At 27.9% G+C, this 23,126-nt stretch overlaps 1 protein-coding gene and 1 pseudogene across 4 annotated transcripts; both read right to left on the bottom strand.

Moving 5' to 3' along the window:
• Positions 1–228: 228 nt before the first annotated feature.
• LOC137806314 (dihydrolipoyllysine-residue acetyltransferase component 4 of pyruvate dehydrogenase complex, chloroplastic-like) lies at positions 229–5,479 on the bottom strand (annotated as a pseudogene). Its single transcript, XR_016519832.1, has 6 exons — positions 4,778–5,479; positions 3,810–4,001; positions 3,612–3,699; positions 3,449–3,519; positions 3,248–3,330; positions 229–590 (listed from the first exon to the last, which is right to left on the bottom strand). The product of XR_016519832.1 is annotated as a dihydrolipoyllysine-residue acetyltransferase component 4 of pyruvate dehydrogenase complex, chloroplastic-like (transcript).
• Positions 5,480–7,831: 2,352 nt separating this feature from the next.
• Positions 7,832–14,094, bottom strand: LOC137806313 (uncharacterized). 3 transcript variants are annotated; one of them, XM_068606352.2, is made up of 5 exons: positions 13,646–14,094; positions 11,689–11,746; positions 8,834–8,917; positions 8,610–8,751; positions 7,832–8,331 (listed from the first exon to the last, which is right to left on the bottom strand). In XM_068606352.2, exons 1-5 carry the CDS (start codon positions 14,025–14,027, stop codon positions 8,053–8,055), a joined length of 945 nt encoding a protein of 314 aa, XP_068462453.1. In that variant the 5' UTR covers positions 14,028–14,094; the 3' UTR covers positions 7,832–8,052. The 3 variants fall into 3 exon arrangements, with proteins under 3 accessions (XP_068462453.1, XP_090156745.1, XP_090156746.1); XM_090300619.1 differs by lacking the exon at positions 8,610–8,751; XM_090300620.1 differs by lacking the exons at positions 8,610–8,751; positions 8,834–8,917 and having other exon boundaries at positions 8,131–8,331.
• Between the last annotated feature and the right edge of the window lie 9,032 nt (positions 14,095–23,126).

The following is a 23,126-nucleotide window of genomic DNA, read 5'->3' as shown; positions in this document are numbered from 1 at the left end:
TATCCCAGAATGAATAATCCAAAATACATAGATGTAAAGGGTAAAATTGGAAATTTAATTTTTGTGGTGGTGCATTTATGAAGGTGTGGAATGCAATGGCTGCCAACATGACATTATCACAGAAAAAATCACAATAGTCCCATTATGAGCCATTCAACTTGTTTCTCCTAGTGACAAAATAATGTGTTGACACCAACCAAATGTTAGAATCTAACTGCAAACAAGATATGAAAAGAATCCTAGGTTTCTTTATTTCTCACCATAGATTTTCGTTTAGAATTTCCTTCACCGAAAAAAAAACACAAAATATTCCTCCCCTTGAAAATCATGTAAATGTGCCTTGGGAAAGACCCTGGAAATGTCACAAAAAGTACAAGATAAACACAGCATATGAGGCATTATGCCAGAGAGGCTGCTCAGTGAAAATGATCATCTTGTAATCCCCTGTGGATGAACACGTATAATTATGTCAAAGAATTGAAGGCCTATAATGTTAGGCTTTCAGGGTTTGCAACGATTTTTGAGAATGTCTGAAGGAATGCAGCCAAGTCAGCCCCATAGATTATTCGGTGGTCAGCAGTTACATTTACCTGATAAAGAAAGTTCAGTCTTAGTTACGCCATCGAAGTTCATCTAAAGAAGATTCAAAACTGAAGACAAAGATTATAGCAAACACAACTTCATGTTCAAATTTTGCAGACCGGCTTTAAGAGTTGATTGACTCGTCCAAGGAGGTCTTTGACACAATAGACCATGATGCTAAGTTTGGTGTTGTTAGTACCAGAAAAAGATATTCAGAACGAAAAGTATTTTAAGCATAGCAAGTTGAATGCACCAAAGATCAATGTAAGTTAAAAGGACTACCAACCTCTTCTCTGTTTGGCACACAAAAATCAAGATACAAGTCACACTGATCTTATTTTAGACATTTATTGTTAGATCCAAGTTCTAGAGACTGTATTTTACTTTGATTGCATGCTTAAACAACTAAGTATAAAATATAACTATGCGCGTATCAGATCATGTCAGACGCAAGAGATCCAAAACTAACCCATCACACACAAATTGTATGGTTGGATAGATGCAAACATTATTTAATATATGTTTCATTTGACAGATGCCAATGATGTGTACATGAGTCGTCTAATAAACTTTTGCTTGAAGAGACGCAAGCAAGTGTAGTTCCATGTGTTCCAAATAATACCCAATGTTAAAGAGTGACTGACGAGTTCTTTACTCTATAAAATTATCTCACAAAAACGAGTTCTTATTTGTATAACTTCTCATTTGAGAGTTTTCCTTGTATCTTAAACAATTTGTTGTAGCGAAGAGTGAAAGTAAGAGAATATTTGAGAAAACCATAATAACTTGGTAAAAAATAATATTGTCATAATTGCTTAACTTATGTGAGCGGGTTAACTACTAGAATAGGTTAACTCATCTTTTGTATTACCTATCTGACATCTATGTGTGGATCATCACATCTTTTTGTATGTTATTGATGTAAGAATCCATACAAATGAATGAATTAGCTAAGAGATAGTTAAGGTCTCCAAGACATTTTTTCATATTTTCCATTCTTAAGTAATACTTGTGTTCTTTATTTGAGGATGAGATAAAGTAACAGCCAGAAGTTACTTTCTGTACTCAGTATAAGCCAGAATTAACATAAAAAATACTTATAATCAGTTTGATTAGTGAAACTTAAAGGTTGTAAAGGAGAACTAGATATAGACAATGTTAGAGTGAATTAATATAAAAAGGAAGTGTTTTTGTGCTTCTGCTATTACACTTTCATATGCATTCTACTATCCTTCACAAGTTATTTGCGAAAACTGTTATACAAACTGTCTACCCTCTACTGTCTTACGAAAAACTTTCAAAGTATTTATAAGCTCTATTCTATTCGACCCCACCCTGTTAAGCTAACATGTTACTTTCATTCAGCACTACGGTAAAGACAAGGAACCTTTTGCGTAGGATTAGATAAACTGCTCTATCTTCTTGTTCAAAGAAATGCTGCTATCATAAATTTCAGAATTTTTAATAAGGTTCATTCAACTATGCATACAAGTAGGGAAAGGATTCAAAGTTTCTTGCAGGCACATATTGGCTACGGCAAACACTATTGTCGATTACTAAGAGAGTATACACAATTAGAGTTACAGACTTTGATGGAAAAAATACCCAAAATAGCTCTGTTTTCCTTATATTCAGTTAAGAGTAAGGGGCTAAAATAGACTAGCTGCCTTTAGAAACCATGATCTGGCTCAAGAAGACAATTTTCCTTGAAATACTAACTTAAAGGATGAAAAAGAAAAACTTGAGATGCTCCAAAACCACCTTCAGAAGGACATATTTGTTCATTGACTATGACAAATAAATAGCGTTCAAAATAATTTTAAGTATAGACTTTCAAAGCTATAATTACTATCTTCACATCCCAGTGAAGCCCTCAATTTTGTTAGCAGTGAATTGGGTAAAAAGAATCAGAACAGAAACATTATACAGAGAGGTTTTGTCATTAGTGGTATGTCCCTTTCTTAATAAAAAAGGAAATTAGAGGTATGTCATCAATGTGAATTAATACAATAGTGGAACTCAATAGTTGACAAGAAACAAAAATCAAGTCCTGACATTTACTGTTCGTCAAGTAAGATGACACGGCCTATGCTGTAGTTTAAGATACATCTTTAGCCACTAAGAACCAACTAAGCCATGAGACTACAGTTTCTGACATCTAGCATGATAGAAGCCCAGTGAAAAGTTCACAAAGGTGATAGCTTTTATGATGGAGAAAATGGAAAAGTTCCAGATACAATTGCAAGAGCTTTGGAAAGCTACAGATCATGTTTTTTATATATGATGGTTGCAGCTTGGAGTCTAAGAAATGAGACTTCAGAGAAAAAGTATCTTATTTTTCAGTTATGATTGAGGTCCAGCTAATAATTTAAATATCATACGATGTCCATAGAGTTAATCCTTCAGGATAACAGCATGCAAATGCAAATTAAGGTTAGGGTATGCCTTCTGACTAATATAGTTTTTTTCCAGAACAAATGTTATGCAAGATTTCTTGGCTTCACATATGATAAGTATTGTGCATTCAGGAAAAATATGACTATTTTTTGCATAAAACCAAAACATTGTTTCTGTGTTCACCTAAGGATAAGTGCCTAATTATAAATTATAGAAACTTGTCGATGTTAACCTAAAAGAAATTTAAAGAAAAAATTATGCTACTCACCAGCATTTTATTTTTTACACTAAAAAAGCCATCGTTTTCTGCCAGAACTGTAGGTTTTGAAGTGCCAACCGCCATGATAGCCCCTAAACATAAATGGAAAAGTTTTATCAGAAAAAAAAATAAATCAAAGGTCAAGTTGCCACTGATACAGAGTCTCAGTCTATTAAATTAATAGCACAAATTCAAGATTTCACTGGTCACCTGGCCTGGAGGAAGTATGGCATCGAACCTGTCAACTCCTAACATTCCCAAATTTGAAAGTGTGAAAGTTCCTGAAGACATATCAAATATCACAATTAAATCTATAGATTAGAAGATTCCAGTTCCACAGAGAAACAATACTAAAGACAAACTATCAAGAAACCTGAATTGTATTCATGAGGTTGCAATTGCTTGGAACGAGCTTTTTCCACTAGTTCTTACCATTTTTGTGACAAAAGATACAAGTCCAACTGTAACAAAACAAGTAACCAACCAATTAATTAGGGAACTGACATACAATTCTATATTCAGCGAATATCACTCTGATTCAGGATAATTCTCCAATTCACCAATCACATACCTTATCTACATCCTGAAGAACCAGGGTAATCAAACCACCATTGATTGCCACAGCAACAGCAATGCTAATGTTACTATTATAGGCAAAGTTCTTCCCATCTTTGCAAGAGGCATTCACCACTGGGTGCTGAACCAGTGCCATTGCAGCCGCCTTGGCGAGTATTGCAGTCATTGTCACACCCTTCGGTTTCACCTGAAAATACATCAACAGCAGCAAAAGCAAAATTTATAAAACTTGAAACTCCATATTCAGTTTCAATAAAATTGCAATTACAGTGCCAATACTATGTTTTTTAAGCCCGAGTATTGCACCTGTAATTGATTGTAATTTCAGTAATCACATCGCAACACCAACCACACCCTCATACACAATAACACGACAACCAAATTACAACCAAAAAATTCAATAATCACAATGTAATTTAAAATCTTAAGACCGAGAAGAACACTTTAGTTAAAATAAACTTCTAAAAGAGCATTTAAAGGAGAAGAAAATATAAAGAATTAAGACCATAAAACGACTCAAACTTTTTTTGTAAGTTAAAATCAACTAAGGGTTTGTTTGGTTGCACGACCTTAAACATGTATATACCAAAATTTTCTCGTCACAAATATGATCCTTTTCTGTCTGAACATTTTCTGTTATTGAATCAGATCCTATGATCCAAGCAAAATCAACTTGATCGTGGATGCAATTCAGTTATTTTCTCTTTCTTTTATGAGCATACCATACATGTAAACAGCCAAACTATACATTCTTACCTCCTTTTATCGTGTTTTACTGATTGTCAATAGATTCTGTTTCATGATATCACTAAAGTCTCACGAGTGTTGTATCATACATGCAATCCAGGCAGCTGCAAGCTGATTTAACCCATGAAAAAAGTTTGATCAAATTATTTTTTCCTTTGAATTAAGAGTTTAGTTCACTTTCAAATTTATTGAAAAATTGACACTTAAAAAGCATACCTTCTCATACAGAGCGTCAAGTGCATCAGTGGCCACTTGGTACCCAACACGGAAAGTTGGCACAGAGAGACTCTCCTCCATGTTCTTCGCAACCGCAGATTGCATTGTCGTAAAGGCCACAACACTAGACCCGGAATTGGAGCTGAGGCGGCTGCCGGAGCCGCCGGAGAAGCAGAAGCATCTTTTGGCGGAGATGAAGCCACTGCCGCTGGAGCAACATTTTTCTCCGACTGTGTAACTCCGGCGGCTTTCTCCACGTCAGCAGGAGAAATCCTCCCATTCGGACCACTCCCCACGGCCTTCCGCGGCGCGTTAGAGACCTCCGTCACGGCGCCGGAGAAGGTTCGGACGCAGTTGGAGGGCCTTGGCCTCGGCAACTTCGGCCTCGGTTTCGGCGAGGAGGCCGTCGTAGAATGTCTCGACGTCCATGTCGGCCTTGTCGGACTCAACGACGACGACGTTGTCGCCTTTGGAGAGGACATCGCCCTCGGACTTGACCCACGAGACGATTTTACCTTCCGTCATGGTGGAGCTGAGGGCGGGCATGAAGATCTCCCTAATCCTCGACTTCACCGACAGGAGGAGAGGCGGCGGGAAGCGACGGTCGATGAGAAGGAGAGCGTGGTGGGAGGGGAAAAGGGAGAAGGCATTGTGAGGAAATGGAAGGGTTTGAAGGAAAAGAAGGAAGAAAGAGTGTGAATGTCAAAGATTGAAAAGGAGGGAAATAGAGAGAAGGGAAGAACGAAGGCGGAGAAGACGAAGGACAGTTGGTTGACAGTTAGAACAGGTTCACTTTGTTTACTTCGCCAACCATCTCTCCCGGCTCCTTTCACATTGTGATGACATTTTCACTTTCACATCCTACTCCAGTTAAAAAATGTTTTTAATAAAAATATAGATAAAATATAGATAAAATATAATATATTAAAATAATTTTAAAAATTAAAAATGATTAAAATATTAATATTTAATGGGGATGTAGAATGAAATCATTTTCTTTTAAATTATACGGATAATTTCACAATTACTAAGCTATTTAACCACATTAAATTTACATTCATCTTATTTTAAATTGTTTTAATTTTTAAACGTTTGATAGATTATTGTCTGATGAAGTCTTTAACAATAATTAAGAATATAAAGAATAAAATATAAATGACAAAATATTAAAACATAAAAGTAACTTGTTACGCGTATATTTTTTTTAATATATTGTGAATATCTCTTAACTTTTTTAAATATATTTAATTTGAATAAATTGAAAATCTCAAGCACTCTATTTTAGTGTCACTTATTATTATGACTGTATTTTTGAATTAGCTTCTTAAACCGATTTGAAGTATAAAAAAAAATTACAAGATTGTAAATTCAATTTTGAGTGTCTACCACGAGTAAGATGAAGATACTATAATATCCAAAATTACAATTCAAGTATCAAAGAACAAATGCATAAAGCTATATGAAGGGGTCGAATCTCAAGAACAAAATTAAGACAAAGTCAAGCAACAAAATACATATTGGTGATCTTGTTGAAAATACTGAGAGAAATTGTAGTTGTAACCTGGAGAAGAATAAATTCTAGTTGTAACCTTGAAATGTGAGAATATTCGTTGTAACTTGGAGATGTGATAATACTCGTGTAACCGGTTGGTCAGTGAAAACTCTTAAGTAGTTGCTAAAGGGGATTGGACATAACCCAGATTTAGGTGAACCAGGATAAATTTCTTATGTTGATATCTTATTACTCCTGTTGTTTTAATACTTTAAATTTTATTGTTAGACAATCTGTTAGATGTTCCAATAAAAGATTTGTTAGATGATCTACTGGAATGTGTTAGATAATCCACTAGACGATCTACTAGATAATCCAATTATGAAAATAAAGTCTGAGACTCCGTTCAACCCTCCTTCTAAAACCAATTGTTTCTAAAACCAATTGCACCTATAATCTTATAGTCTCCAATTATAAAAATAAAGTCTGAGACTCCGTTCAACCCTCCTTCTAAAACCAATTGTTTCTAAAACCAATTACACCTATAATCTTATAATCAGAACATCTCTCAACGTATGATATTTGCAAAAAGAATTAAATATTAATTAAAACACAATTCAACCTTTCCTGTTTTTCCTATTTTCCTCCTACAATATTTGGCAAAAAGGAGTTTGCGGTACACTTGACTTCCCCAAAACATCACTTCATAACGTCACATTATTTCTTTACAAAATGACACCCATTTAGTTTTCCCATTTAAAACCAAGTAATCAATTATAATCTTACTATTATACAACTGATTCCTTAATCTTGAATTAGAAGCAAAATGCAAGTTAGTTGTATCACCAAATTATCCTCCACTCAAAATACGATAAATCATTAAATTAGTGTTTGGACAACCACTTGGGTTGTCTTGTTGAGTGACTCTCTAATAGTAGATTATATGAAACAAGAGGTTACTTAGGTCAACTCTAGGTCTAAAAAAACATAAACGATAATGGATCATAAATTACGCCAAATTTAACTAAGCATATTCCACATAATTACATGGAAAGAAACTCTCAAGTTAGATAAAATCTAGATTCATAAGACCTATCATAAAAAAAAACAGTGGAACTATTAATCATATTTAGATATAAAAAGACATATTGAATGTTTCTAAGTAAAGTTCTCTCAGTATTTTTGTTAGAAAAAAAAAATTAATAATAAAAAAAACCTTGATTTGGTTTATTTTCATAAATTCTTTCTTTTTATCTTCTTCTTACCAAACCACTTTAAATAGAAAAATAATAAGATAAGTAGGTAGTAATCCCTGAATTATATATCTAAAATGTAATATATATATATATATATATATATATATATATATAATAAAGAAACTACAAAAGGATGAACAATAAGCAAATATCTTTCAACAAACTTCTTTCATCATGTTATATATTATTTGTATTTGCTTGGCATACCACACAAATAGTATCAGTTATACCCTCTGGCCTCACTCTATTTGTACTTCCTTTTCCAATTTAGTGACAGGGACATGATAATGAAAAGGAAGAAAAAAGTGTCCAAAATATTAACTATACACTGTTCATGTCTCTATTTGATTGACATGAAAGAGTTATTACATGATTCATAATCACTGCATATTTGTAAGTTCAACTGATCTTCTCATGACAGATAATCAAAATTTTCAGTTTGGTAAAAAAAATTAAGAAATCTCAATTTCATGTTAAGTGAACATGAATTGAGATCTTGTAAAATGCAATAAATTCTCAAAAAAGTGTTAGATATGCCTCCAAGGTCTTTCTGCTAGGCTCACACACTCACTGTGTCTGTAACAATCCACAAGATGATCAATGGTCAATCCTGCAGCTTGCATGAAAGAGTGCACAATCACAGGACCCACAAACCGAAATCCACGTTTCACCAAGTCCTTGCTAAGGATCTCTGCTTTTGGACTCCTCAATGGAACATTTCTTGGGTATTTGTATCTGTTAATTATTGGTTTATGATTTACATAACCCCATATGTAACTACTGAATGATCCACATTCTTTAACAATCTGTCATAAACACCACTAAGTCAGCTACCATGAAGTTGAAAGTATTCAAAATTTGCATTTAGATGATTGAAAGTGTTTGATAAAGTGAAAATTTTAGCTCTCCAATGATTTGGAATTGAAACAAATATAATTTTCTTGAGTAAGGACAGGTTCACAGCCATTTCTTTCTATACAACCATCCTATAACCATTTTTATTAACTTTCTAAAAAATAATTTGATTCATTCAGTTTGAAAAGAACATTTTATTGAAAATGTGTTGTGTTACTTGTGTACTTGCCTTTGTTATGCATTTGGCATTGTCTACAATGCACATGACTCTGCTATCAGCTAAAGAAAGTGCTTTGTTTGATGCAATTTCAACTATTTCCTTTTCCTCCATTTTGGCAACAGTGTTAGCATCAAATCCAGCAAAAACTTCTCTGTGTCAATTTTCAAACATTGTACAGAATTATAATGTTACTTTGATGCATAGAATTATGAATTTGTGAGAGACAATGATACCTAAGAGTTTCCTTTCTTTTCAGAATTTCTGTCCAATTGTAGTCCATGAGCAATCCAGACATTGCAAGCAGCTCAAACAATTTGCTGTTTCATGGTTTACCCAATCATCAGGTCAAGTAAACCACACGTCTTCTTCATTATACTAATATAATTATTAGCATTAAGAAATTTAGAGAGAATCATTGTGAATTAATAATATATTTAATTTTCCGGTTCAAAAGTGTTTAAATGAACTCAAATCTTTAAGTGTCTTTATTTATATATTTATAGTGAGTAACGTATTTATAACTTCGGTTTGTTATTTTTTAATCTTAATTAATATTATCTAATATTTAATCCTTAAATTTATATTTTTTTTTATTAATTTCAATCTAGTAAATATCTTTTTATTTTTATTCTTGGCAAAGATTATTTAATCTTTAAAGTTTATATGTTCTTCAATTGATCTCAAGTAGCACCAGTAGTTGGAAATCTCACATCGATTATAAATAGTATTTCATAGTCTATAAGTTAATGTAAATACTACAAAAAAAGAGATTTTAACGAGGGTTTATTTTTACATTATTCAAGGTTAAAACATTTATTAAGTCATTTATCTATGGTTGCAGTTTCTCCCGCTAAACCATCATTGAGGAACGTATTCTCCTGTGTTTTTTTAAACCTCAGAAAAAGTCTTTCAAGACCTCTGTTAAATACTATGGGGTTTAAGAACCTTTGTAAAATATCATGGGTCTCAAAACCTCCATTAAATACCATGAGTTTAAGAACCTCCATAAAATACTATGAGTTTCAAAATTTTTGTAAGATGACTTACCGTTTGAAATAACCTTCAACCCTATTTCCCACCACCTCTAATGATCTTCCTGACTTCACTCTTCCACCATATACACACTACTCTCTAGCACAAACTTATTGGTTGCCGACGAGATTCCTAGTAAGGAATCACAATTCAGCCACACTTATGTTTATTATATCTAAGGAGGAAAAACATTAAATAAGGAACTACCTTCTTCTTACTTCAATATTGCTTATTCCATCACCTTACTCTCCCAACTTGAGTCACAAGCTGTTACCTAACTCGACAACAACTAGTGTTTATCATTGTTTTATATATCCTAAATAATTTCATTATCTATCAGATGTGGGTTTCAAAGTCATGTGTGTTCTTAGCTAAAGATTGCAAGAACATATTACGATGAGAAATTAATTTTATTACCATCTCACTTTCACAGTGAATTAATTATTAGATACATTTTAAAATAAAGACCTTAATTTAAAATATTTCAAAATTATGAGAATTAAATATTAACAATTATAACTAAAACTAAAATATGTACATCAAAAGTTAAAACAAAACAAATCAGGTTTTTTTGAAGTATGAGCTCGTAACAAAAAAAAAACTAGAAATTATATAAATCAACTACCATCAATCATACAAAATATGCAAATATTGTTGAAATACTTATTATTCAAGATTAATTGTTGAAATACATATTATCCAAGGTTATTTTACTGAGTTTTTAAAATAAATATTTGAAACATTACAAATATCACCATAAGAAAATCATCAGATAGAAATCAATTTTTAGAGACCAAAATAATTAGTTACAATAGTAACTAAATTAGAGACCATTTTAGAAACTAAAAAAAAAAATTGGTTTCTAAATTAGTTTTTATTATTGTTAAATGGTTTCTAAATTGGTATCTAATTAGCAACCAAGGTTTTAACTACCAATTATTTAGATTCTAAATTTGGTAGCAAAAACCTTGGTTTCTAATTAGATACCAATTTAGAAACCATTTAACAATAATAGAAACTAATTTAGAAACCAAAAATTTATTTAGTCTTTAAAATGGTCTCTAATTTAGTCACTATACCAACTAATTATTTTTTGTCTCTAAAATTGGTTTCTATTTCATGATTTTCTTGTAGTGTATATTTGTAATGTAAAGCTATACTTTCAAAATTTTAGAGAATTTAGTTATAAAATATATTATAACTATGTAGTTTTAATTATTTATTTATAAATAGATTTAATTATATTTATTTATTGAATTTTAAAAAATTTGGAGTTTTTATTGAGGTTATACAATAAATCTTTGGAATTTAATGAAAGTTAAACTAACCTCCGTTTTTTTTTGAAATTTTAGAGTAAACCTTTCGAACTTACTGAAAGTTAACAAAACTTCTATTTTTTTGCTGAGATTTTAGAATAAACCTTTAGAATTTAACAAAGGTTAAAAACCTCCGTTATTTTGCTGAGGTTTTAAAATAAACCTTTGGAATTTAACGAAGGTTAAAAAAACCTTCATTGTTTTGCTGAAGTTTTAAAATAAACCTTTGAAATGTACCGAAGGTTAAAAACCTCTGTTATTTTGCTGAGGTTTTAGAATAACCTTTGGAACTTAACTAAGGTTAAAAAAATCTCTATTAATTAAATCAATTTCTAGGGTTATATTAACCTCTACTAAATAACCTCCGTTAAAACTTTTTTTTTTCTTGTAGTGAAACATCATTTTATAAGCTGGTTTTGTAAAGTTGAGTTAGACTCACATCGACTATAAATAGAAATATTTCATAATATATATAATTGTGTAAACCTCATCTTATAAATTGGTTTTGAAAAGTTGACTTAAACTTAAAATTTATTTTTTAATATTAGTAAATATCCATTTATTCTTATTCTTGACTAAGATTTTAGATAATTTTATTAAATTTCTCTACTAATAATTAATAAATTCTATAACCCATATAAATTACATTATCTATTAATTGAAAATCATACTACCAATACATAAAGTAAAAAAAACAGGAATTGAAATGAAGAGAGTATTTTTCACTTCTTAGAACTTACTTGTCATCATAGGCTGGAATTCCCCAGCACTCATCATGAAATTCTATGTAAGCATTATCTGCGTATAAAAACCCTAGATCAGTTTTGCCAGGAAATCATGTACACAATTCTATGTTTTTGGACCATTATTATGAAAAAGTTACCCAAGAATGTACTCAAATATCATAAATTTACAATAATTTATATACTATATTCAGTCAAAAATTACATTAACTCTTTAATATTTTCGTAAAATTGGCTAGTATGATTGAAAAAATAAAATATTAAGCACGTTGATTTGAAAGAAAAGTATAGAGTGGAAAATTGAGGGTGCAAAGAGCAATTTTCTTAATTGAGTGACAAAGAAAGTGACAGAAATTGTCAATTTTCGTAAAGTCTCTCTCCTATTTTATTTTGCATTACTCATGAAGAAAAAACACCGAAAAAATGATGTTTTTTAAATTATTTCTCACTCATCATTATAAGAATTAATCATATTCGTGTCAAAGTAACATTATTTTAGTATTTAAAGTCAAATGTTTTAGAAAAAAAATATTTTATCGTAAACAGTATTTTACATTTTATAATATAAAAAACTATTAATGTATAAATAAATTTGCAATTAATTAGTTTTAGTTAGTTATTATTTTTGTAAATAACATTTTTTTCTTTATTTTGATCACATTTTCTCATCAAACTAATGAGTATTTTTTTTATTTTTTTTATTTTCATTCTTGGCAATCGAACATACCTTAGATAGAACTAAATAGATGGAAGTAGAACCTCTAAATGTGGAGACAAAAAATTCAAAACTGTAGAGAACTAGCATAATAAGTGGTATAATTTGGTAATTATTTTATTATAATTAATTCTAACAATATTTGCTACATTTATTACATGGGCTAAGTTGGTGTTTTACACTTCAACCACTCTACTGAAATAAAATGTTGTGACTTTGTTGACCACAGTGCTGCAATTTTATTATCACCTCTAACAGCAATTAATTAAGCTAAGCAGCAAAAAATATCCAAATTTGTAGCCATGATTTTACATTATTGATATTGAAGTGAAAACAACCTATTCTACTGAAGTTGTTGAATCTTGGTTATAAAATAATAGAGCTTTAGGTAGAAGGACTTGCTTTCAGATTAAATTTTTTTGTTTTATTTATCCCATCAAATAATCGTATCCCCCAACAAAATGGTTAGACATTTTAGTCAAAAGAAGTGACAAGACCAAAGTGCAAAAAAATGTATTTATTGTCACATTTCATTGTTAGGTTTTCTCTTCATCAAATTTTTCTTATAAAAATTAAATATATTTTGTTATAAGAAAGAAAAAAAATTATCTATCATACAAATATTGAAATTCGTGATTATTTGTAATAAGAAAATTATTAAAATAAATTATTGTGAGTTTTTTTCTGACATATTTTTATATAAATTCATTCTAATAATTTTCATTTAAAATTCTAAAATTAAAATTAGAGATAAAAACTATTTTTTTTGGAAAACACATATTTAACCATCTTTATAATCACTTAAAGAATAAAGAGATATATAATCACTTAAAGAATAAAGAGATAAAAAGAATAAAACTTATCACAATTTCACACCAAATATGAAGATAAATAAATTGATTTTGGAAGTTTTATATGTTTTATTGAAAAAAAAGGCCTCAACATGTTGAAATCTAAACCCAACCAAATTAATTCAAAATTTGCAAAGTTGTAAAAATAAAATAAAATAAAATAATGTATGACAAGATTTGAACCCAAAATTTTATGGATATAAAATAAAAGTATTTTTGAGAGCTTTTTCTATATTCAAAATAACTTTTAATGAAAAAAAAAAGCTCTTAAAAGTTTCTAAAAAAACACTTGTGTCTGTGTGTATGTATCCAAACATGCACTATGTGAACTGGAGTGGACCATGAAAATGATAAAATAAAGATAAGTTGGAAATGAAAGTGATGATACCACTGTTCTTGGTGATCCAGTTACATCGTTTGAACTCCCCGGGCTCAGTGGGTGGTGAAGTTGGTGGTTGGTGGTGGTGAAGAGGCTTAGAAGCTGTTGAAGGTTCTCTTGCATGACGAGGTGAAATGAAACGCAGAGCCAGAGAAATCTTGTCATCGAGAGGAGTCAAAGAATCAGCCTGAGAAGAGTCGTTTGAGTTTTGTGACAGAGACAAGGATATGGAAGAGAGAGACAGAGAAGAAGAAGAAGTGCTTTTGTGAAGGCCAATGGGGTAGACTTTCTTGAGGTTTCTGGTGAAGAAGTTGTGGTTCACTGTTTTCTGCGTCTCTTTCACAGTCCTGCACTTCTCGAGAGCATGTCTTCGAACATTGGTTTTAGACATGGTGGGGAAGAGAAAAACAACGTTGTTGAAGGTGGGTGTTGGGGAGGGTTGGGAATGGGAATTAATGATAAAAATAGGGTTTTATAAAGAGATTGGTTGCTGTTGAAGGGTGATTTTCATGCAGAAGAAAGAAAGGATTTTGGGTCTTGGTTTTCAAGCAATGTTTGTTTACGATGGGAAACACATTTTATTGATAATGATGGTTTTGTCTTTGGCCCACGCAGATATACCAAATGTTGAGATTACCACTGCATCTGCCATGGATCAAACACCAGAGAAGAGAAGATAAACAAACAAAGAAAAAATTACAGAGACACATGATTTGGTAGGTGTGGGATAAGAAGAAAACAAATGATACAATTTCCACTTTAAAAAAATCATTAAAAAGATACTTAAAATTTATTATTAATAAAATGTATAACTAATTTATAAATTGATGTTTATTTAGTATGGTTTTAGCTACTAGTTAATATAGATGTAAAATTGATAGATGTGATACTTAAAATATTGATAACTAATTATATATTAAATTAAAAATTAATTTTTTTATTAATAATAGAAAGTAATTTTAATATTAATAATTTGTTTAATATTTAACTTAATTAATATAATAATTAATGATTTTAAAAAAATGTTTTTATTTAATGATATTTTAGTGTTTATTATATTTATATTTAATTGAATTTATATTTTTATGGCTAAAATATTGTATAACATAATCAATAATCAATTATATTATGTTTTGTAGTATTTTTATGTATGAAACAATAGTAGAAAATCTCATAATCAATTATGACAATATTTTTTTAAAATTTAATCCTGTATTGTAAAAGATAAAATAAAATAAATATATTAAATTTATTTGTTTGCATTTTTCACTTCTAAACATCAAAATAAACTTTATGTTAATCAATAGTTGATTATATATAATTTGTTTTGTAATTCTTTTAATTAGAAAATAATAAAAGTAAATTGAATTCTTTTCTTCATTGCTTTTCTTTTCTTTATTAGGGTAATTTGAATTCTCACTTTCTTTTATTATTATTTTTTTCTCTTTACCAAAAGTACCACTTTTTACCGAAAACTCTAGATAGGAAAACTCCATTGAATTGTTCGTCGTCTCGTGAGAACAGGTTTTGATTAGACTGTCAATTATGTGGAGATTAAGATTGAGGCAACCATGGTTTCATAGTCAAACAATTTATTTAGCCTAATCATTCAACGTAATAAATGAGAAGATTTTTGCGGGATTTGAAAATGATGAGTACGAATTTAGCCGTTAAATCTTACGTAATTAATCAATATTAAAGCTTAAGTGAATGATAAATATTCCCAAATAAAAGTATTGCAACTTTTTTATTATTTGAGTGTTCAATTATAAGTATGGTTTATAAGGGGTTTTGGTGTAACATAGACATACGGACACTATACGAATATAGAATATAGACATGATATACGTATTCGGACACGAAGATACGTAAAGACACAAATCTATATATTACATAATTATGAATTATATAAATTGACAATAAATATTTATATGTATGTTTCAGTTTTTTTTTTTTTGAAACAGGAAGATGTTTTTCATGACTGGTTCAAAAGAATTTGTTCTTTATTTTTATAATCATAATAAAAATTTATACAATAAATTTGATTTTTTAGAAAATTATTTTATTTATTCTTTTTAAAATTGTGTTAGAACCGTGTTAGAATTTTCAGAAATCCAACAAATATTTTTTGAATTGAACACTTCACCGATAAATGTCTTACGAATGTTGACACATATACGTGTAACGTCATTTAAGAGAAGTGTCCGAATCTCATAGAATTTTGATAAGAAAAAGCAGTGATACAAAATATAAAAAATAGGAGCTATTTTTATTTGAAAGAGAGGTAAATATTGATGATTAAATCGAATTTAAATAAAAAGATATTTAAACGAAACAATATAATATTTTAATGTAACACTTCCACTACATGAAAAAGCAAATATAATTTTCAAAATTTAGTGTGAATGGATATTACTAGAGTAAGCTAAATTAATTCTAATGTTAAACAAAATATTTATAATTTTTTAGTAATGTATTTTATATAAAATCATTATAAATTTTAATATTATGTTGTAAAAAATCTATACATCCGTTAAGTAGATGCATGTGAAAAAATATTTCTAGAAAAATATATTGAAATTGACTTAACCAATTATAATAATATTAAATATATTTTTATTTAATAAGTTAATATCAATTTGACCTATATGATAGTATGATTATCTTATTTAATTTTATTAATTATTAATAAACATTTTTAAGCATCATCATAATAGATGCTATAATATTTTATTATTATTTTTAACTGAAAAAAATATGTTAATAATTAGATGGACGTTATTTATATTTTAATTTTTTGATAAATTAATAAAATTATCTATATTTATTGAGATTAATAAAATATATTTTTAATATTTATTTAAGTTATTGTTGAAGTTAATTTATATATTATGAATCTGTGTCTTTGCAATAACAAATCATTCTTTTTATTTAAATGTATATATATAAAGATGACTACTCTTTAATTAAAAAAAAATCTCTCTCACTTTCTGTATAAATCTCTTCACACTCATCTCATTCATCCACATTCATCTTCTTCATCCACATTATTCTCTTCATTTCCTTCATCTACGCACATATCCTTCATCCAAACTCATTTCTTCAACTCACAATTATCTTGTTCATCCACACTCATCTCCTGCATCAATGTTCATTGTCTTCATCCACACACATCTCCTTCATCCACATTCTTCTCCTTATCTCCTTCATCCGCACTCATCTTCTTCATCCAATACAATTTTTTTTCAATTTTTTATATTTTATTTTGATGAAGATAAAACATTGTACACAAATTTTTTGTTTTTTTTAATTAGTGTCATTAGCATCAGCCAAATGATACAAATTAAATTAATATTAAAATTATATTTTATTCAGCTTCCCCTAAACTCTCAATATTTAGTCTTGCCATTAATACCCAAGTTTTAATTATAACAAACAAGGCAATTTGTGTGTGTCTAGTGTGTATACCTAATGTCAAATAGCACTAGATAGAAAGAAAAGATGATCAATTTTCAAAAATAAAACACAAGATCTTAACAAGATTCAAGACGAATTTGCAATAAAAATTTATCATAGAAGAATATATAAGTCAACAACAAGTGTATAAAGCGTCGTATGACTACTTTAAGAACAAACGCTTAAATTGTTAGAAGATGCTTTGCTCTCATTAAAAAAATTCATCAATAGATGAAAATACATATAAGTTTGAAGAACATAAGTTGATATAACCATGTTTGAAGAAAGTATCAGAAAAAACGAATGTGTTAGACACAAGCAAATAATAGACTTATAAAATAATAGTAAACACATGCAGTGCTAAATGTTAAGCAAAAAAACATAGGAGTCTAAAAAAGCGTCAACAACATATGACATATTCCCAATTAAATAAATCCATGTGTCCAATACAAGACACGTCATTGAAATGTTACATCATCTAAATTCTACGGGTTGTCTAAAAATATCTTTCAATAAAGATTATGACACATAGTACCCTTGATCAATGTGTGAAAGTTTAATTTGATATTAGCGATATAAAGGCATATAAGAGATAATGAGTATAGTTTCACCAACTCTTCATATTATAAAGCAAAGATTTATAGCAAAAAGTCATGAATATTTGAAAAAGCTTTGACTTAAGATGTTCTGAAGCACACAATCTATACTGGTTCTTTTTGGACATTTATGTAAGGAAGAACTTTCATGTAAAAGAAAGATTACCACATATAAAAAAGACTATCACGTACGTGTATGAAATAAATGTGAAAAAAGTTTTAAGTACTGAAATAGTAATTAGTCTTTTAGATGAGTTAAATAGAGTGAGATCTTCATCATAAATTCTTAACTTTCACACAATAGTATCTTTAGAATCAAGGATCACATTATTTTATATATACTCAAGTGAGTGAACCTTGTAATCAAACAACTTATTTTTATTGTATCGCCTCTTTTTATATTTTTCTTTAAGAGATTGAATTTAGGGAGAGTTCAACTGAATAACTTGGATAAACTTTGTGTACTTGAGTAGTTATGAGTGATTGAAAGTATGTATTGTCATAGTATATTATAAGTACAATTTTTTTTGTTGGTTATCACTTTTAAAAATGGTTGTTAAAATGATTATGAAGTCATAATACCATCCATATTAATATTTGATAAGCTTTTTGTAAAATTTGTTTTTCAAAAGTGTTTTACTCACTCTTTGAACTTCCATATTTATAGCTAACATGTTGTTTATCTAAAAGAAGTTAGGTCTCGTCTTTATAGAAAACATGTTATTTATAGCTTTGATATTTAAACATGATTTCAAAAAGAAGTTAGGTCTCGTCTTTTATCTAGAGGATACCATTGGTTGTGAAAGTCAACATTGATGGTTTTGTTAAAGAATGACCTGGTCATGATACTTGTGATAATATTTTTAGTGAGAGTTATAGGAAATACATTGGAAATTTCACTTCTTACCTTGATATCAATAATTCTCATAGAAGATCATCGAGTCACCACATCATTAACTAATATGAATGCAGAAGACAAAACATTTTTTAAGAGAATCAACATTTGAATAATTTCGAAATTTTTTCCTTTTTATTAAGCTTGTAAAAGTATAAATATTAGGAATAGCATAAAAATATACATGTTTTCTATTCTAAGTTTTGGGTTATTTTGGCTCTTTTGAAGAATTATTTTTATTGAATAAAAACTTCAAATCTTTGTGTTAAAAAGAATTCTAAAAAAACTTAAACTTACCTTTTTAAAAAAGTTTTGTTAACTAGAAACACTAGAGTTTATGTTTTAAAAAAAACTTCAATAACTTAATCATCTATGTGACACGGATATCTATTTAAAAATTACTCTGAAAAATTCTTAATATGCACATGTGTCAACGAGTATCCACAAACGTTTCAAAAATTATTATAAAATTAAAAATCCGTAAAATTATTTTGTATCCTTTTAAAAAAATAAGGATTGCGAATATAATTATAGAGTTGTAAATTAAAAGATTATAAAAAATCACGTTGACCATATGGTGAATTTCTCATTCCATCAATAGATATATTTTCATTGTTTAGAAATCATGAGTAAACAAAGATAATTTATTATTCAAAATGCAAGAACGAAAAAATATAAAGCAAAAAGTGTTATTATTGATTATGTGAAGAAATGTTGTATAAGAGGGCAATAATTAGTATTAGTTTTATATTTTTAATATAAACTTTGTCATTTATTTGTTATTTATCTCATTTACTAGTTATTTTCAAATTTCTTATCATAAAGTTCAATTTAATTTTGATGGAGACATTGAATTATGGAATATGTAGGCTCTACTACAAACATTTTCTTTATTTTTTCAAGTTTAATATTTTTTCTACTTAAAATAATGTTTAATAAATAATAAAATTGTTTACTATTTCCAACAATTATTATGTTTTAGTTAAAAATACATCTAAATCTAATATAAAAAATACATACGGTTCGGTTTGATTATGTTTAAAGAAAAAAAACCTAAACCAAATACAAATTTGATTTGATTTAGATTGATTTTTTTGTTTCTAATTTTTAACTCAATTTTTTATTAAAAAATTACTTATTCTTTTGATCTTTTAAATAAAAATATTTATAAAAATTGATAAATATATTAAATAATAAACTAATAAAATTATAAGATTGAATATCCTTAAAAGCTGAAATAATATATTTTTGTAACATAATACGAACAAATATGAAGTAAAACTTTAATATTGATTTAAATAACATAAAAATACATCAGCCAATATGATAAATTTAATCAAGTTATCAAAAAGAACATAAAAACAAATTATATCAATTATCTAATCAACTGTTAAATGTCAAATGATCACTTAACTGTTAAATAATTCACTTTTTTTTTCAATTATCGGTTATTTGGATTTATTTTCAACTTTTTTTATCAATTCGATTCTATTATCAAGTATAAAATGTGTGTATATAATGGACAATTTTGCATTTAATTCACATAAATTTACATCACAGGTAATAAATAAAAAAGTATTTTACAGTAAAAGGCTATACATATGATTCTTTTTAAGTACATGAGTTACTGTAAATCTATAAAATCTTTCCATAAGTTATAATTTTAATATTTTATAAATTCTTTAAAGTTCAAATTACAAAATCCTAATCACAGACGTGTTTTAAAATAATTTTGAAACACTTATTACTTACAAAATCTTTTAAAATTTCATATGTAAAAATTCTTTCGAGAAATCTTAAGTGAATACAACCTAAAATTATATATTTTTCTATTCAATTCACACCAAATACAAAGGGTATTGATAGGGTCCGCATGATTGAGATCATGTTTCGGATCCGGTCATTATGTCAACCGACACCACAAGTCAATTACGTTTAAACAAAATTAGTGAGGCTAATCAGCAATAAAAAACTAGGTAAAACATTTTTAAACATAACCTAGCTCTCTAACCTGGTCAATAAGAAAGGCTCATTACAATCATATAAATAGGCACAAAATCCAAGAACTAGGTACATCATTATACCGTACTTAGAATACCGAGTGTCGAATATTAAATTTGACTTGAACGTCGGAATGTCTTCTGCAGATACCATCCGAGTCTGAACTTTGTGGAGACCCAGAGATAAAGGGAGACGAGGAGGATAAGGAGCTTGCTTGAAAAAGTGAAATTCAAAATAATCGACTGAGAAAGTAGAAGAGCGACTTGAATCGTTCCTTAGATCCCAAACAAGAACACAAGAGCGAAAGAAGGACATTGAAGATTAAGAACATTTGAGATTAATATTACAAAATAAAATAAAAAGCTCTAAATGATAAAAAGAAGAAGCGAGGCTATTGCTTCATATGATTAGATGAAACTACAATCCCATCTTTACCCTTCATATTATTAATACACTACAATACAATTATTAAATATAAATTATTTTTTTAATTATTATATTAATTAAATATTCATAAACTAAAAAATTATTAATATTTTAAATATTTTCTATTATTAATTAAAAAAGTTATAAATTAATTTCTATATCTAGTTAAATAGCTAAATTTTAACAAATAAAGTAATTTTTATTATTAATTAATAAAATTTATAAATTATTTTCTAAATTATTATCCAGTTAATTAATAAGATTTTAGTCTAATTTAATCAGTGTAATAGTTTTTATCTCTAAAATTAATTTTTATTTAATTATTTTTTAATGATATTTTATGTTCAGTAAATAAAAATATATTTACCACTCTATAAGATTAGAAATGTTAATAACATGCTGTCTTAATTCTAATTCATTTTTTATTGATCAAAGTTTATTAAAAAAATTACAAAATAAATTGAGAGTATCATTAATAAATCCATGAAATTTTGTGATTTTTGATAAATTTGAATTAATGAGGGTAGAATTTTATATATATTGATAGTAGAGAATTAGTGTAGAAATAAAGCCATAGATATTAAGGGTACTAAAATAGATGAAATATTGGTTGAAATGGGAAAATTGGAATAAAATTTAGTTGACACTTATATTTCTCTCTCATTTCTATTTTACAACTCTTTTTAATAATAAAATATTATATTTAAATAAATAAAAAATTAAAATAAAATAGTAATGTTTTTAAAAGAATGAAGAAAAAAAAAAGTGGAAATTGAAGATGGCATTGTTAATGATGGATAAGAGCTAAAAGAAAAGTGTTATAGTTGCAGTGTTTTTCTCAAAGCAAGGTGTAATGGGTCCATAAAATCCTTGACTCCTACTCTAGTGCTTTAATTCTGAGACATACCTGTGGCCTGCAAAGACAGAGATTTCTCATCCTTCTTCTTCCTTCTTTCTGTTACAAATTCCTCATTTCCATTTTCAACTTTTCTTCCAAAAAATGGCTTTGCTGCATGTAACGTGAGATGCTCAAACTAATCATTATTTATCTTTTGAATAATGATGATATGTATAATTAGAATATGTGTGATGGTGTAGAATTTTATGTTTTTTTTTCTAATTAAGGATTATTATATAATTGCAGTTTTTAAATTTAACAGTTAACTTAAAAGGAAATTTTGAAGATTTTAATTAGTTAACTGTACACAAATATTTCTATTAATACACTACTAAAATAATTTCATAAAAAAATTAATTATTATATTAAATAAATTAAATATTATTTTATAAATTAAAAAATTATTAGTATTTAAAATAATTTTTATTGTTAATAAAGATCTATATAATAGTTTTAAACTGATATCTAATTAATTATTAATTACTTTATATTATAAAGTTGATAGCTAAAATCTTAATAACTAATTAAATATAAATTAAAAATTAGTTTATAGTTTTTTATTAATAATAAGAAGTATTTTAGATTTTAAAAAAAATTATTCTGTAAAATAGTATCTAATTTAATTAATTAATTATTTTCTTTGTTTAAAATTAGTTTCTGTTTGTTAATTTTTTTAATGATATATATCAAGTTTAAATTATTTTTTATAGTATTCTTTTCCTATTAAATCATAATAGGTTCATTTTTTTTTATAAATTTGAAGTAAATATTTTCAACAGAAAATTTTCATATGATTAAATTTTAACTTCTTTGTATGAAAACAAATACTGAGACATGTTAGTTTCTTAAATAGATTTCAGTATCGAAAAAAATAATTTGATTCCCAGTCTTGATTAGAATGATTATTTTAAAAGTTAATAAAATATTAAAATTATTAAAACTTTATTTTCTTAAAAAAGTTAGATGTAAGAGTTATCCATTCAAGAAAAAGTCATTTCACCATTTTGATTTCTTTTTTAAAAGTTTCTTTAAGTTACGGAAATTTTTCAAATATATTTAAATTTATTTGATGAATATACGGTAATAGGGAAAAAATTTCAATTAAATTTAAATTTAGTTGATGAATATAATCTTTTAGCTTGACAGCTATTTAAAGTTAAAAAATCCTTCAGAACATATTCTTTAAATTTGGAAACTAAATGAAAGGCTTAACTCCTC

This window comes from Phaseolus vulgaris, chromosome 3 (assembly GCF_051622355.1).
Source record: "Phaseolus vulgaris cultivar YP4 chromosome 3, ASM5162235v1, whole genome shotgun sequence".
NCBI lineage: Eukaryota > Viridiplantae > Streptophyta > Magnoliopsida > Fabales > Fabaceae > Phaseolus > Phaseolus vulgaris.
Note: the sequence above shows the minus strand (reverse complement) of the source record. Positions and strands in the feature narration are given on the sequence as shown.